General features: G+C 48.9%; 1 protein-coding gene across 2 annotated transcripts; it reads left to right on the top strand.

Moving 5' to 3' along the window:
• The first annotated feature begins 2,421 nt into the window (after nt 1–2,421).
• Nucleotides 2,422–15,865, top strand: LOC138814924 (uromodulin-like). 2 transcript variants are annotated; one of them, XM_070004051.1, is made up of 11 exons: nt 2,422–2,571; nt 3,197–3,379; nt 4,427–5,209; nt 5,319–5,426; nt 7,188–7,396; nt 8,736–8,884; nt 10,555–10,800; nt 12,371–12,533; nt 13,307–13,388; nt 13,971–14,012; nt 15,553–15,865. In XM_070004051.1, exons 2-11 carry the CDS (start codon nt 3,280–3,282, stop codon nt 15,612–15,614), a joined length of 1,944 nt encoding a protein of 647 aa, XP_069860152.1. In that variant the 5' UTR covers nt 2,422–2,571; nt 3,197–3,279; the 3' UTR covers nt 15,615–15,865. The 2 variants fall into 2 exon arrangements, with proteins under 2 accessions (XP_069860152.1, XP_069860153.1); XM_070004052.1 differs by having other exon boundaries at nt 2,571–2,657.
• The last annotated feature ends 848 nt before the right edge of the window (nt 15,866–16,713 follow it).

Below are 16,713 nucleotides of genomic sequence, written 5' to 3'. Positions count from 1 at the left end.
TGTTGAGCTACATCCTTTGCAGTGTTGGCTTGAGCTTCATGTACTGTCTCCTTCTAGGTTGTGGTGACCCAGGTTTGGCTAAACCTTTCAAATCAGGTTGAATGGATTGGCTTATGCTGCATATTGGCATAGAAAGACATCCATCCCCAAAGCTGTCCCCAGCATGCTACACTGCAGTAAGTCAATGAAGACACGCGGCCAAAGTGATCTCCCAGGACTGAGCCACAAGCCAAGTTGGCCACGTGTCTTCCTTGTCACCTCTCAAGCTCCTCACCTTCGCCACACCTGCGCAGTCCTTTTTGTTCTATAAGGTACTGGTCATGGGTTCCAGGGACTAGCCATAGGGGATAGGCATACTTGGGGGGGGGTCCCTTATGGTCACACTACTGATTTATCAGCTGTGTTTCAAGCAGGTGCTCCTGGGACTTGGGACAAAGGGCTTTTAAATAAATTTTTAGGACTATTCCCTATGCCACACATCACATAAGGCCAACATTGTGCTTTCTCAGCTCTCTGGTTCCCCCACCCTGCCTTCCCTGGGGCCCTGGAACTCACGGGAGCTCAATGGCTCAGCAAGGGGCCAGGAGTTAGTATTCAAGACACGTGTGCAAGGCTCACCTGCTTCCACCTCAAGGTGGGAGGTAGGGTTGGGGGGGTGCTGAGAATCACATGGAACAAAGCCATAGTCTAGGGAACAGCTAGGCCTCCTACAAAATCTCCAGGGGAAGGGGTGTGAGTGGGGAAGGGAGCCCCAGGAGACCGGCCGAGTGATAGCCCTCTACAGGGGAGGGTCTTCTGCAACTTTCCAACGAATCTGATTTCCCCCCAATAACCCCATCCCTTAGTTCTATCCCCACCCTCCCCACTTCCCCCGAAACCTTGGAATGCTCTATACCTCAAGTACATTGGAGGGGCAAATCTGAGCAAGACTTGGGTCTTCAATCTGGAGTTAGCCCTCGCGGAGCAGTGTGTGATCTTGAGGAAGTTCCTCAACCTCTCTGAACTTGCCTTCTCCCTTGTTGCCATGGTTTCCCTGTTTTGACACAGTGGAGGTGAAAACGCAGATGCGGTATGTGAAAGCTCTCTTGTCTCCTGCCTTTGTCAGGAGTGAAGACAGACGGTCTTTTCAAGTGACTGAGTGTCCTTTAAAAAAAAAAAAAAGGACCGACAAAACCAAATATTGATTGCCATGAAGCTAGATAAGGAAAGTCTCAAAATGTCTTTGGGAACAGGAGCGCCTTTGAAAGTCATGATGAACAGCTCCAGCCCTAGCCTGGCTATTCTAAAGGCATGCCCGGCAGAGAGATTTCCCCCACCCCACTGCCCTTCACCCCAAGAAATTTGGTTCTGAAATGATGAGGAGAAATGTTGACATTGGGTTCATAGTTATTTTTGCAGCCCAGTCTAAATTCACATGCACTTTGGTTTTTTTGGGGGGTTGGTTGCAGGGCTTAAACTCTGGGCCTGGGCACTGTCCTTCAGCTCTTCAGCTCAAGGCGAGCGCTCTACCACTTGAGCCACAGCGCCATTTCCAGTTTTCTGAATGGTTTATTGGAGATAAAAGTCTCACGGACTTTTCCTGCCTGGGCTGGCTTTGAACCATGATCCTCAGATCTCAGCCTCCTGAGTAGCTAGGATGACAGGCATGAGCCACCAGCGCCTGGCTACACACATTTTTCCCCCCACATGGCTTCGAACTTGGCCTCTGACATTTCCTTGCCTCAATGTGACTGGACAGCAACCAAGCAGCGTTTGCAAAATTCCTCCAAATAAAATCGCCCCTGAGTGTGTGTCTTTTCTCCCATCTTCTCTGTTGAATGGTCACAGTCTCTCAGGGAGAGGAGCAATTTTGTTCTGCAGTTGAGGAAGATGGCATCGGGAAGGTGAAGAGAGGAGTCCACTGGGCACAATATGTCAGGGTCAGGATTCAGATTCGCCGACGGCCAAGCCAGATGATTCAATCACAGAGTCATTCAACCCTCTAAGGGTCTTGAGCCTAGCAAACCTCAGATGGGTTTGGCTGAGTAGATTGAATTCCCCATGTCTGCATGCTTGGCCTCTGGCCCTGCTCAGTTCCCCTCTAGCTTGTGTCTGGGGATAGAAAGAAGGGGGCGCTCCCATGGTGAGGACAGGGTGCTTCAAAGGGTACACTCCAAGATAGATGACCCCCCCCCAGGGTCAACAGGTACCTCCTTTTTATTTTACTGCAGCCTACCTATAGATACTAGCTGCTCCCTGGCCCCATGGGCCCACCTCATCCTCCTCAGTGACGAAGAAAAAGACCCAGCACCTTGGCACCACTTTGCCAGTTAATGCCTAACTAAGGAATCTCTTGCTGCCCAAGAGTGCAAAACAGAGACCTTGCATTTCCGGGCACAGGTGTGACCCACAATATCAATGATTTGGTGTCTCTCTTGGTGGTGGCAGAGGGAGAGGGGGTGGTGTAGGGGAAGGAGCAACAAACTCACAGCTTGGAAAAGGCAAACATTATGCAAAAAAAAAAAAGTAAAAGAAAATATCTGCCCGCCCCCCTCTAAGGAAACAATCTCAAGACACAGGAAATAATTGGGGGTGAGTTTGGCAGCCAGGGGCTCGAGTGCGTGTATTTATAAGAGGCACGTACTTGGGAGGGAAGCAGTCTTCTGCGCTGGTTTCAGGTAATGTCTATCCTGGGGTGTTTTTCCCTATTCCTCCTCCTCTGTCTAGTCTTCTTCTGGCTCTTGATCTACCAGAGGGAGGTGGGAGAGGAAGTTAGGTGTTTGCACGCTGGAGTCAGAGTTACCCATGAGTCACTACTCTGGTCTGATGATTCTTGGCTTCACGAGTCTTGGCAAGCCAGCTTCCTAGTCATGGATCCCAAGCTTTCCTAATAATAGCTATAGTATCCTCATGCATCCAATCACTCTCCATCATCTACTGTGTCCAAGGCTATCTCCAGGAAGATACTTCTCTATCTTCCTACTTCCTGCTGCCAAAGGAGAGACTTGGCAGAATATGCTGTGTCCTGAGATGTGGAGTCATGAGTGGGAATAACTGTTGCCTAGAAGAGAGAAGCCCACCGCCTGAAGAGCCTCAGTATTGCATGGGTTTTTCACCCCAGCTGTACTGCCATGGGGCAGTGTGCAACCCCAACCATCCTTCCCCATGGGGAGGGGAGTTAGAGCATGCGTCTTCCCCTCCCTGTTTCTGTTCTCAGGACTTTAGGCCCCCAACGCAGCAGGGAGGGAATCACACTTGTCTTGGAGCAGGTATTCGCAGAAGAGCAGAAGAGCAGAGAGGATGGGGCGGCTGCTGCTCTCCCTGCCCTGGATGCTGTTGGTAATGGCCATGACCTCGTGGTTCATCGTAGTGGCAGCCAATGACTCCTCTTTGGAAGCTAGTAAGTGTGATGCTTACATGCGAGTGCTTGTGTATATGTGTCCTTTGTAGAGACTGTCTTAACCCTTTTTCTATTACACTTAGGATTTACAAAGTGTTTATTCTAAGCCTTTTTTTTTTCTTTGGCAATCCTGGGGCTTTAACTCAGGGCCCAGAAGCTGTCCCTGAGCTGTTTTTCTCAAGGTTACTGCTCTACCATTCAAGCCACAGCTCTACTTCTGGCTTTTTGGTAGTTAATTGGAGATAAAAGTCTCATAGACTTTTCTGCCTGGGCTGGCTTTGAACTGCAATCCTCAGATCACAGCCCTTTGAGTAGCTAGGATTACAGCCATAAACTAGCTGTGTGGGCAAACAAAAAGGTGGCCTTGGGGAAGTTTTCAGAGAGCAGGTGACACCATGCATGATATTGATGAAGGCTCAACCAGGTATGGGAAGGGACCTGGACACAGAAACCACAAAATAGACAAAGGTGGCTGAGAGTGTGGCTTAGTGGTAGAGCACTTACCTAGCATGCATGAAGCCCTGGGTTCGATTCCTCAGTACCACATAAATAGAAAAAGCTGGAAGTGGCACTGTGGTTCAAGTGGTAGAATGCTAGCCTTGAGCAAAAGCAGCTCAGGGACAGTGCCCAGGTCCTGAGTTCAAGCCCCTGGACTGGCACACACACGCACACACACACACACACACACACACACACACACACACACATACACACACACAGAGGCTGGGAAGGGAGGGGTCACAGGTTCACCATAAATCCTAACAAAGAATCAAGAATCTGGGAATTATTCTTCTGGATGGGAGAATATTGAATTAAAAAAACAACAACCAAAAAAGATAAAACTTAAAGGCAATGCTTACCAAGGAATACATGTCAGAAGCGTGGCCTTCGGCGGGGGGGAGGGGGGGTCAGGGCCTTGGTTGGCTTGTGCTGGATGGAATGGACTACAGAGCTGAGTCTTAGGTCCCTCCTTTAGGGAAGTGGGAGGATTTTGCGAAGCTATTGGCCTGACTGCCCACGTTCTGGGTTGGGCTGGCTTGTCTGCAGGAAGATGCTCAGAATGTCACAGCAATGCCACTTGCATGATGGATGGGGTTGTCACCACATGCTCCTGCCGGGAGGGCTTCACCGGCGACGGGCTGGTGTGTGAGGATGTAGACGAGTGTGCCATTCCCAAGGCGTACAACTGCTCGTCCAACACCAGCTGCGTGAACACACTGGGCTCCTACGAGTGCGTCTGTCCCGATGGCTTCTACCTGGTGCCCGGGTTGGGCTGCCTCGATGTGGATGAGTGCCTGGAGCCAGAGGGGACCCTCTGCCACTCCCTGGCCACCTGTGTCAACGTGGAGGGCAACTACTCCTGCGTGTGTCCCCAGGGCTATGTGGGGGATGGATGGCACTGCGAGTGTACCCCCGGATCCTGTGGGCCAGGACTGGACTGCCTGCCCCAGGGTCACGGTGGTGAGCTCGTGTGTGCCGACCCGTGCCAGGCGTACCACACGCTGGATGAGTACTGGCGCAGTGCTCAGTATGGCTCTGGCTACTCCTGTGATACCAACTTGCGAGGCTGGTACCGTTTCGTGGGCCAGGGTGGCGTCCGCATGGCAGAGACCTGTGTGCCAGTCCTGCGCTGTAACACGGCCGCGCCCTTGTGGCTCAACGGCACGCACCCCTCCAGCGACGAGGGCATCGTGAGCCGCACGGCCTGCGCGCACTGGAGCGGCCACTGCTGCCTGTGGGACACACCTGTCCAGGTAAAGGCCTGTGCCAGAGGCTACTACGTCTACAACCTAACAGCGCCCCCTGAGTGCAATCTGGCGTACTGCACAGGTGAGCTGGGGGCCACCCCCTCCTTCCCACGCCCCCTGGTGGGCACCATGCAGGGTGGGTGTGGGTGGGTCAAGGCCGATCCATGGTGACTGAACTTCTGCCTCTGCAGATCCCACCTCGGTGGAGGGGACGTGTGAGGAGTGTGGAATTGACGAGGACTGCATATCAGATAATGGCATGTGGCGGTGCCAATGCAAACAGGACATCAATGTCACCGGTGAGGGGGGTAGAAGGGGATCAGTGGAGGGGAATTGATTTGTTTGTTGACAAAGTGGTCAGTGGCAGGGAAAGCACATTCTCTCTCTCTCTCTCTCTCTCTCTCTCTCTCTCTCTCTCTCTCTCTCTCTCTCTCTCTCTCTCTCTCTCTCTCAGGTCAAAGTAAGTACAATGGAAAGATGATCATCATACTTCCAGGCTCTATGCCCTAAAAACATTAAAATCATAAATAACTACAAACTAGAAACTTAAAATCTGAGAGAGAGAGAGAGAGAGAGAGAGAGAGATGCAGACATGACAGGACGAGAAAGACACTCAGGAATACAAAGCCCCCCGCAGTTGGAAGGTTCACTAGCACCTCCTTTAGTCATGAAGAACTCTGGGGGGGGTGTTCCTGGTTCTCCCCTTAGTTGACTCCAAAACTCCTGGTGATCAGGGGTCAACTTTATGCCCAGAACTTACTTTAACACTCCCCGCCCTACACTGCAGTGGGTACACAGAATAATGCCAGCATGAGACTATGGAACACTACTCCCTTCTCCCCCCAATCTGCTGAATTACTGATCCGCTGTAGATGCAAGGCAGGGCACTGGCCGTCTCTGAGCCTAGGTTTGCCCCTGTCTACACTCATTGGAGGTGGATAGTGTTTTCTAGACTTCAGTTACAATTTCAGTCATCTTCTGCCACTTGGACAACGTTGCTATATTCAAGCCCCTCCTCTAATTTGAACTGTACAATTAACTGGTTGCTCTCTGAATTGACTGAATTCCCTTCTGTGATTGGTACTTGTTGGTTGATTGATTTTGGCTATACTAGGGTTTGAACTCAAGGCCTCTGGGTTGCTAGGAAAGTGCTCTGCCACTTGAGCCACACCTCCAGCCCCAAATCTCTTCTTTCAGGTTAATTTGAGATGTTGATGTTCACTGCTGGGTTTGTCTGCAGCAAGCTAACACATATCTTAGAAGGTCACAGTAAATACAGCAGAAACATTATTATAATAATCCTAGTAGCTATGTCCTAAAAACATTAAAATAATAAGTACTAAAAAATAACTTTAAAAAATCCTTTTACAAAAATAAATCTAGTTGTTGACATCTGCCCCAAATTCTCTGTTTAAGAGGAAAGAATAAGCATGTGTGGCCTTAAAGACGTTAAAGACAAATTAGGTCTGTCATCCCACAATAGATGAAAAGAAATTGTAGTTAATTTTCCTTTTTTTGGTTGTTGTTGGATATGGGGCTTGAAATCAGGGCCTGGGTGCTGTCCCTTAGATATTTTTGCTCAAGGCTAGCACTCTATCACTTTGAACCACAGCTTGATTCTAGTTTTCTGGTGGTAAATTGGAGATAAGTGCCTCATAGACTTTCTTGCCTGGGCTGGCTTTGAACCACAATTCTCAGATCTCAGCCTCCCTCAGTAGCTAGAATTACAGGTGTGAGCTACCAGTACCTGGCTTCCTTTCCCTTTATAAAATTGGGATTCCATACTATTTAATTCTGGGCTAGTGAAAGATCCAAACACTGCCATGAAATTGGGGTAGAGTTGGTTCTTAGGGGTCTGTGGGGGGGCTCTGGAAGGTTGGCTAGTGGATCCATCCTGCAATGTGTACAATCCATTCTTGTGCTCCCCTCTTCTGAGAGTTGAGAACCCCCAGCTAGTGGCCAGTCTGGAGAATTCCCCCTGTTTTCTGATTGTGGGGTGCATACTGAGCTCTTGAGGTTCAGACAGGCTCCACATTGTGCCCTTTTCTTGCTTATTTCAGATGTTTCACTTTTGGATCAAAGGCTGATCTGTGGGGCCAATGACATCAAGATGTCCCTGAGCAAGTGCCAGCTACAGAGCCTGGGCTTCAAGAAGGTCTTCATGTACCTGCGGGACAGCCACTGCTCAGGCTTCAGTGAGAGACGGGAGCAGGACTGGATGTCTGTGGTGACTCCGACCCGAGATGGTCCCTGTGGGACAGTGCTGACAGTATGTCCGGGCAGCTGGAGGGCAGGGGTCAGAGCGCTCACAGGTTCGGCCCCAGGTTCTACAGAAATTGTATGGGGTTGCATGAGTTATTTCACCTGTTTCCGAATTACTGATGTTTGGAGCAGTAGTTTGCCTGTAAAGGCCTCTGCAGAAGGGACCATATTTATTTTAGGGAACCCCAAATGTTTGTGTAAGGGAAGCATTGTGCCCCCTCTTTTGTCCTGGTACTGGGGCTTGAACTCAGAGCCTTGTGCCTTTACTTGGTTTTTCTTTTTCGCTCAAGATTGGTGTCTATCACTTTTCTATTTTTTTTTTTTGTTGTTGTTGTTGTTGTGTTGATTGTGGGGCTTGAACTCTGGGCTCAGGCACTGTCCCTGAACTCTTCAGCTCAAGGTGAGTGCTCTACCACTTGAGCCACAGTGCCACTTCTGGTTTTCTAGTGGTTTTATTGGAGAGAAGACTCTCACAGACTTTCCTGCCTGGGCTGGTTTTGAACAGCGATCCTCAGATCTCAGCCTCCTGAGTAGCTAGGATTACAGATGTGAACTACCAGCGCCCGCCCCGGCTTGGCTTTTTTTTTTCTTTTGGTAGTAAATTGGAGGTTTTTCTACCCAGCTGGTTTCCAATTGCCATCCTTAGACCTCAGCCTCCTGAGTAGCTAAGATGACAAGTGGTAAGTCTCAGCACCCAGCCTTCCTGCCCCTCTTATGCCAGGAAATAAAAAGAAAAGATTCAAAAGAAAGGAAGATATTGTGGGATTCTGATCTTTGGGACCCCCTTTCTACAGAGATTCTATTTCCCTATTTTCCTTTCTCTTTTAAATAAACTTACTCTGTCTACTTTTGCCAAGAAGAAGAAGAAGAAATGATTATTTTCTAAGGCTAGAGCATGAAATCTCCTGAGTGGAGACTTAGCATGTGGACGAGAGTCTTTTAAAAAAGAAGAATGTGGTGATAGAAAAGACCCATGCTTCTTAGCTTCCAGGCAGCAGAGAGAATCAGTCAGTCATTCCCCTCCAGGAAGCAAGAATGTAACAGCCTTGCCTTTTAGCGTCATTGAAGGAAGGACGTCTGCAATGAGGTAGGAGTAGCATTTAGCTCAGCTACATGACACCTGCTCAGAGATGGCTCTTGCTACTGACAATTTGTCCTCATGGAGGCCAGGAAGTCAGTGTGTGTGTGTGTGTGTGTGTGTGTGTGTGTGTGTGTGTGTGTGTGTGTGTGTGTGTGTGTGTGTGTGCGCGTGTGCACATACAGGTGGCCAGAGACAAACAGCTCTGGTTTCATTGTCCTTCACAGATTCTTATTCTCCATTTTTCCCTCTGCTCCCTCCAACACAGAGGAACGAAACCCACGCCACATACAGCAACACCCTCTACCTCGCCAATGAGATTATCATCCGTGATGTTAACATCAAAATCAACTTTGCCTGCTCCTACCCGCTGGACATGAAAGTCAGCCTGAAAACCTCCCTGCAGCCAATGGTCAGGTGCGGTCAGCAAGGATCTCCAGGGCTCCCAGGCAGCTCTGCCTTGCAGTTCCATAATCGCGAGGTCTCCAGCTTCCCTGTCACCTGCCTCCCATAGGGAGCTAAGTGTGGCATCTGAGAGCTAGGATGGCTCACTGGAGAAACTGAGCTAGGGGATCTTGGAACCCAGGATCCAGGCTCCATCCCACGCTAGTTAGAGGGGTTTGGGAGATGGCCAACATTTCTCTGGCTGTTAGTCTTCTGCATGTGGCAGCTGTGTTCTGCAGGTGTGAATGAACGTGTGAGAGTTTCAGTGGCTTTTCAGAGGGGCAGGATAGGAAAGAGGGACTGAAAGATGAGAGGCCTTAAATTTATTCATTCAATGAGGAATTTAAAAACTCCTCTTGTCAACGGGAAGAGGTCTGATTATAGAGTTTGCAGGGATGGGGTGGGTACTTGCCTGCAGGGATGCATTGGAGAAGTTCTCCCCATCCTTGGTACCACATGAGATTTGTATGACATTTTAAAATAAAGGACACTGTTGTTAAAGACCGCAGAAAAAGTCTTTGAATAGGATGTCACAGGCCAGTGATGCTGGCATTGGACAGAATGGTAGACCGTAATCCTGACTAGCAGTTTATTGAGTGTGTGGTGGGCATTTCACAAAGTGATTTGCATGGAATATCTCACTAAAAATCTTCACAGTTATGCCCCAGGAGATTTATGATCACCATTCCCTTTAGACAAAGGTGGAAACTGAGGCTCAGAGAAGCTTGAGGAACTTACTCCTTGGTTTGTATTTTGTTTACAAACAGAATACAATAGACTCCAACAAGGGACTGTAATAGACATTACTAAAGGTCTATTGAAGTGGCAGTGCTGGGATTCTAACACCTCCCCCTGCTCCCAGGTTCTATCATGACTTCCACCAGACTTAGCCAAGGGGCTCCGTGTGTTGGCTGCTGATTGGACAGCATGGAGGAAGAGGTTGCTCATGGCAGGTGTTTGGTTGGAATATTACTTGGCCAAGCAGTGCTCTGGCGTCTGGTGGCCCTCCCTTAGGTCAGAAAGCAATTGTCTGTGAGCAGATCTCTCAGGTTGAGCTGGAAACCTCACTCCTGTCAGAGCTGAGGATCCGGGTCTCACCTCTGAAGTCTCTGAAGTGGATGTCCGCGTCGCTGGGGTTTCTGATGGGTTTTATTTCATGTGATCTCATCCTTGTGAGGTCCTGTGAGGGGTCAGCCAAGGGCAGTTCTCACCGTGTAGCTGCTTTAATTATGCTTTTAAACAATCCAGTTACAAAGTCTTTTCTAACGTGGACTGGATTAGTTTTCTAACATAGACTACTGTGCTGGTCTACGGGGTCCACAACTTGTCCCCTTTTAACCTTTTGAAGGAGGAAGGAATTAACCTTGAGAAGGAAGAAGGAATTGAGGTGACTCTATTAAGAATCTGTTCATTTCATGGCTGGGGATGTAGCTCAGTGTTTGTGTAGTTGATTCTCAAAACAAACACACACACACACACACACACACACACACACACACACATGCACACACACACACACACACACACACACCTCACTCAGGCACACAAATCTCAAGCTCTGTCCAGGAGCATGAAGCAGAAAAAGGTCCCTCTTTTGGCATGTTCTCCATTTGGTCCTCTCACCAGCCCTTTCCCCCCTGCAGTGTCTTGAACATCAGTGTGGGGGGGACCGGCATGTTCACCTTGCGGATGGCGCTTTTCCAGAGCCCTTCCTACACGCAACCCTACCAAGGCCCCTCAGTGGCCCTGTCCACGGAGGCCTTCCTCTACGTGGGTACCATATTGGATGGCGGAGACCTGTCCCGGTTTGCAGTACTGATGACCAACTGCTATGCCACCCCCAGCGGCAATGCCACAGACCCAGTGAAATACTTCATCATCCAGGACAGGTAAGGCAGCAATCTCTAAGTGGGGGACCATGGAGGGATTTGGGAGGTGGGGGAGAGGAGGATTGTCTTTCAGCTTGGATGGAGGAAATTTAGCACTCATCATGAGTATACAGCAAAAATCTACAGGAGCACCTGGCAGTGACTCATGCCTGTCATCCTAGCTGCTCAGGAAATTGAGTAGCTAGGAAGTCCATGGGACTCTTATTAATTAAGACTTACCAAGTAATACTAAAAAACCAGAAGTGGAGCTGTGGCTCAAGTGGTAGAATGTTAGCCTTGAGCAGAAGAGCTCAGGGACAGTGCCCAGGCCCTGAGTTTAAGTCCCAGGATTGTGCATGCAAGCACATGCATGTGTGTACACACGCACACACACACACATACACACACACACACACACACACACACACACACACACACACACACACACCACAAAGTGAAATAGCTGAGCAATGTCCACTTCACCTGCCCAGAGATCCTGGGTCTCCAGACGCAGTCCAGCATGCATGTGGGTCTCTGCATGTGCTGTTCTAAGTTTCTCTTTGTGTTGTGCGTTGGTGCTGTTGGGTGCATGTACACAACCACACAACAGAGGTCCCCATTTCTGTTGTTACAACAAGGTAACACAGGTCTCTGATGATCCATAGGAGTTAGCATATGGTGGCTAATTTTTTGACTCCTGCATGCATTTCCTGGGTATCCCAAATGTTCTTTCATCCACTCTGCCTTGATGATTTTTTTTTCTTTTTCTTGCTTTAGCATCAACTGTGGTTGCCACAGGCAATGTTTCAATTTTTTTTTAGTTTAAAACTTAAGCTGGGAATAGTGGGGTATGTCTGTGACCATAGCTATTAGAGAAAAAAAAATCTCTAATCTCAGACCAGCCTGGGAAAAATTAGCAAGTGCTTATAGCAAAAATCAAGTACAAACAGAAGAGTTGGGAGCATGGTTCAAGCCATAAAGCACTTGCCTGCCATGCTAGACCCTGAGTTCAGTTCCTAGGACTGCTAAACACGCACACACACACTAATAATATCCTTCCAACTATCTTTTCTGTGTGTGTGTGTGTGTGTGTGTGTGTGTGTGTGTGTGTGTGTGTGTGTGTCTCCTGGGGCTTTAACTCGGGGCCTGTCCCTTTTTTTTTTTTTTTTTTTGCTCAACACTGTCACTCTACCACCTGAGACACACCTCCACTTCTAGCTTTTTGATGGTTAATTGGAGAGTCTCCAGGACTTTCCTCCTGGGACTGGCTTCAAACCATGATCCTCAGATCTCAGCCTCCTGAGCAGCTAAGGTGACAGGCGTGAGCCACCAGTGCCCAGCTTCATAGCTTTCTTTTCTCATGGGCTCTAGTAATGAGCCTTGGAGCAGCTACCCACCCCCAACATACACACACACACACACACACACACACACACACACACACACACACACACACACACACATACACACACACACACACACCATCACATTGCCAACAAGTGTGGTGTGGTGTGGTTTTAATCCCAGACTCTGTCTCTAGAGTCTTTATGTAACTCACCACAACCTGTTGCATACCCTGCTTTCCCACCAGATGTCCACAAACGGAGGACCAAACCATTCAAGTGCTGGAGAACGGGGAATCCCCTCAGAGCCGGTTTTCCGTGCAGATGTTCCGGTTTGCTGGGAACTATGACCTGGTCTACCTGCACTGTGAGGTGTACCTGTGTGACATGGTGAAGGAGAAGTGCAAACCGGTGAGTCTCCACCCCTCCCATAGCCCTTCCCATCACCAGATGACCCCAGCCAGGTATGACCAGAGCCAGGAAACAAAGGGAGGGGTGGGTGGGGTCAGATGGGACACCTGAGCTGTGGGGAAATCCACAGGGCCCAGTGACCTGAGAACACCTGGTTTGTAAGCTCTGTGGTTTATGAAGGAGTCTTTTAATAAGAGGCTGGTGTGTGTGTGTGTGTGTGTGTGTGTGTGTGTGCGCGCGTGCCAGTTCTGGGACTGGAGTTCAGGACCTGGGCACTGTCCCTGAGTATTTTGTTTTTTTGTTTTTGTTTTTCTTTTGCTCAAAGCTAGAGTTTTACCACTTGAGCCACAGCTCCCTGCTGGCTTTATTGGTGTTAATTGGAGATAAGAGGAGTCTTATGGACTTTCCTGTTCACACTGAATTCAAACCTCCATCCTCAAAGCTCAGCCTCCTGAGTAGCTAGGATTCCAGGCGTGAGCCACTGGTGTCCTGAAGAAGCTGGCACTCTTAAAATTCTGTGCCCATGTTGTATTTTTCTTTTTTTTTAACTTAATGTTCCACAGACATTCTGTGTGTGTGTGTGTGGGGGGAGTTACCAGTCAGAGAGATCAAGTGAATTTGCTGCTGTCATAAGGAGTGGTAGGCCAAGACCTGATCTTCCGGCTCCTGCCCTAGTCAGGAGATGCGCCCTCAGGGTGCAGCCCTCTCCACCCCCAGCACCACGGCTGCACCCTCCTTCATGGAAACTTCTCTCTGTTTTCCTCTCTCCGCAGACCTGTACTGGGACCAGATACCGAAGTGGGGGCTTCATAGACAAATCCCGTGTACTGAACTTGGGCCCCATCACAAGACAAAGTAAGAGAGCCACTTAGTCCTTGTGGTTTGTAGCTGGGAATTCCCTCTCGAGAGGATGGTGGGGTGGGGAGCGGGGCTTGCACCTCAGATCTCACTGGGGACCCAAGAATGAGAGGGACTGTTTCTCCAGCCAGGACAGCCAGGACTGACACAAGCTCTCTTCTCTTTAGAGCACTGTCCCCTCCTTTCCCCCTCCTTTCTTCTCTCTCTTCCTCCCTCCCTCTCTTCTTCCTTCTCTCTCTTCTTTCCTTCCTTTTCTTTCCCTTTCCCTTCCCTTCCTTTCCTTCTTCCCTCTCTCCTTCCTTGTTCTTTCCCCCTTCTCCTTCTCCCCCCCATTTCCCTTCCTTTCCTCTGTCCCTCCTTCCTCTTTCCCTTTTCCCTCCCTCCTTCCCTTCATCCCTCCCTCCTTCCCTTCCTCCTTCCCATCATTGAGCAGGTGTCCTTTGGCCACCTGAGGAAGGTGTCTGAAATGGAGAAATCACATGATCCGATTAGGCTTTAGCTGGCTGTGAGAAGAACTGGCCGAAGAGGCTTGGGTCAGGTTGTTCACCAGACTCCTCTTTCTTTTCTTTCTCCCTACAGGTGTCCAGGCCTCCATCTCGAGGGCTGCTGCCAGCAGCTTCGGTAAGTTCAGGTCCTTTCTGCACAGCAGCCAGTTTCAAAAGGCTCCTGTAGAGCTGCCTGCCCGACTCTGGGGTTGTATGTGAATGCACACTCACACCACCTCGCAGAGGCATGCAGAGACACAGGCTCACCATGCACACACAAGGCCACATGCACAATTCAGGTCTGCACTCTCAGGCACACGCGGCGGCAGTTGCACACATGCAAGTTCAGATGAGCACACTAAGTGCATATCTGTGTCCCCAAGGTATACCACACACACACACACACACACACACACACACACACACACACACACACACACACACACACACACACACACACACACACCTTGGCTGTTCTCTTGGGTGCTTCCTGTAGCACTGACGTCCCATTTTTCTTTACCTACCTGTTCAGGAGCTGCTCAGTTGCTGAATTGCTGACAAATATTTGCTGAAAATCATTAGGTTCCAGAAGGCATGCTGGGTGTTGGGGTGAACACCAGAGGCAGAGTCCTGGGGTTTCTTCACAGCTCAGATCACAAAGGACAGGAAATGGTGGCGCTTTTTTTTTTTTTTGCCTTTGATTTTTCGCAGGTATTGAGTTGTCTGAAGAGTCTAGAAATGCACAGAATCTGTCTGGCCTTTGCCTGTCTTGGTTTTAGTGTCTGGATCCAAGGGGGTTGTGACACTAGTCTAGTGTTCTACCTGGACTTGTTCAATCCAGCCCCGGTGAACTTGGAACTGAGGAGTCAGGATGCTCCATATAGGGTTTGCTCTCTGCAAATATCCCATGTGGTCACCAAGGATGGATGTATAGGGTGGGCACTGTGCAAGAGCACCCCACCTTGTTGAGGAGATATCAATCTGGGGGCCAGAAGAGAGACATTGTCAATAAGTCCACTCAGGAGGGTACCTTTTTCTATTTTTAAAAAATTCAGAATGGACAGATGGAGATTTTCTTGTTTTGAATTGAATTTTAGGTCAGAGACAGAAAAAGAAAAGGCACTGGGGGCCAGTGGCTCATGTTTATAATCCTAGTTACTAGGGAGGCTGAGATCTGAGGATTGTGGTTTGAAGCCAACCAGGGCAGAAAAGTCCATGAGACTCTGATCTCCAAATAAGCCCCCCCCAAAAATAACCCTGGAAGTAGAGCTGTGGCTTAATTGGTGGAGTGTTAGCCTTGAGCAAAAAAACAAAAGAGCTCAGGGACAGACCCTGAGTTCAAACCCCAGTACTGGCAGAAGGAGAGAAAGAAAGAAAGAAAGAAAAGAAAAAGAAAGAAAAAAAGAAAGAAAGAAAGAAAGAAAGAAAGAAAGAAAGAAAGAAAGGAAGGAAGGAAGGAAGAAAGAAAGAAAGAGAAAGGAAGGAAGGAAGGAAGGAAGGAAGGAAGGAAGGAAGGAAGGAAAAAAGAAAAAGAAAAACAACAAAGCTTCCTTTCTCTAACCAGTCACCCCAGAGGTGATATCCTTTCCTAATTGGTCCATCTGCAGGAAGCCCTTGCTAATTTGCATAAAAGCACATTAGTGCTAGTGGTGGTCCTACCATTGCTTTCCTTTCAGGGTTCCTGAAGGTCCTGCCGCCTCTGCTTCTCTCGGCCGCCTTGACCCTGTCATTTCAGTGATGGGCAGCAGAAAACCCTGGTTCCCAGCCCACTTCCTGCCGGCCAGGATGGCAGAGGCAGCCAGTGCTCAGCCACAGACGAGAGGCGGAGGCTCCTGCGTGCCGGCTCTGTGCCCTCCCTAACCCTCACTGCGGAAAACCAGCGCTGCTTTTAACTGATGCTCTTTCTCCTAATGGGACTTGTGACATGTCTGTACTTGAGGTCCCTGTCTCCTGAAGAGTGCAGCAGAATAATAATGGTAGAAGACTGGCCTTTGGAGTCATTCATTCATTCAAGAAATATTTGCTGTGGGTGGAAAAATCAAACAAATAGATCCCATATCTATTCTTAGGTAGTTTGTATCTGCTCAGAGAATCAAAGGCAACCCACATTCTGCTGTGTGACCTTAAATAAGAAACACAATGTTTCTGAGCCTCATCTATATATCCATTCATACATCCACCCACCCATCGACTTATCCATCCATCTGCGCATTCATCTATCCACCCACCCACCTAGCTATCCATCCACTCACCCATTCACCTAACCATTTCTCCATCTGTTCATTTATCCATCCATTTATCCATCCATCCATCCAAAATATCTTTACTTAACTGTTACTTTGCTAGGTGCTGGGATATAGTTGTTATCACAGAGAACAACTCAGACACAGCCCTGGCCACCCCATTTCTTCTGATTGAAAAGAGAGAACTTGAACAAGTAACTCCAAGGCACAGATGTTTGTAAGTGCAGTGTTTCATAGGCAATGGCTGCTTTTATAAAAAACAAAAACACAAAACAAAAAAATACCCACTCCTTGTAGGGCTCATTGAATTTTCCAGACACATTTCTGAGGACCGCGTATGTGTCAGGCTCTGTGCTGGGAACTGGGGAAGCAGAGATGGAAAAGCAGACAAAACCCTGCATGTGGGGGCTTCTCATGATTAGCAGAGAGAAGGGGTGAGCTTACAGTGTTGGGATTCCTTCCATCCATTGCACATCTCCCTCCCAGTCTGGAAGCTGAGGGTCTATTTTCAGGGAAACACCAACAGTGGAGATTTAGTCCAATCTCCTCATGGGTAGAGGCCTTGCTGGCAGCCCTCCAGGATGGACAAAAGCA

The sequence above is a fragment of the Dipodomys merriami genome, unplaced genomic scaffold, assembly GCF_024711535.1.
Source record: "Dipodomys merriami isolate MVZ:Mamm:240054 unplaced genomic scaffold, mDipMer1.0.p SCAF_62, whole genome shotgun sequence".
NCBI classification, from domain to species: domain Eukaryota; kingdom Metazoa; phylum Chordata; class Mammalia; order Rodentia; family Heteromyidae; genus Dipodomys; species Dipodomys merriami.
The sequence above is the reverse complement of the archived record's forward strand: the minus strand, read 5'-3'. Positions and strand labels throughout refer to the sequence as shown.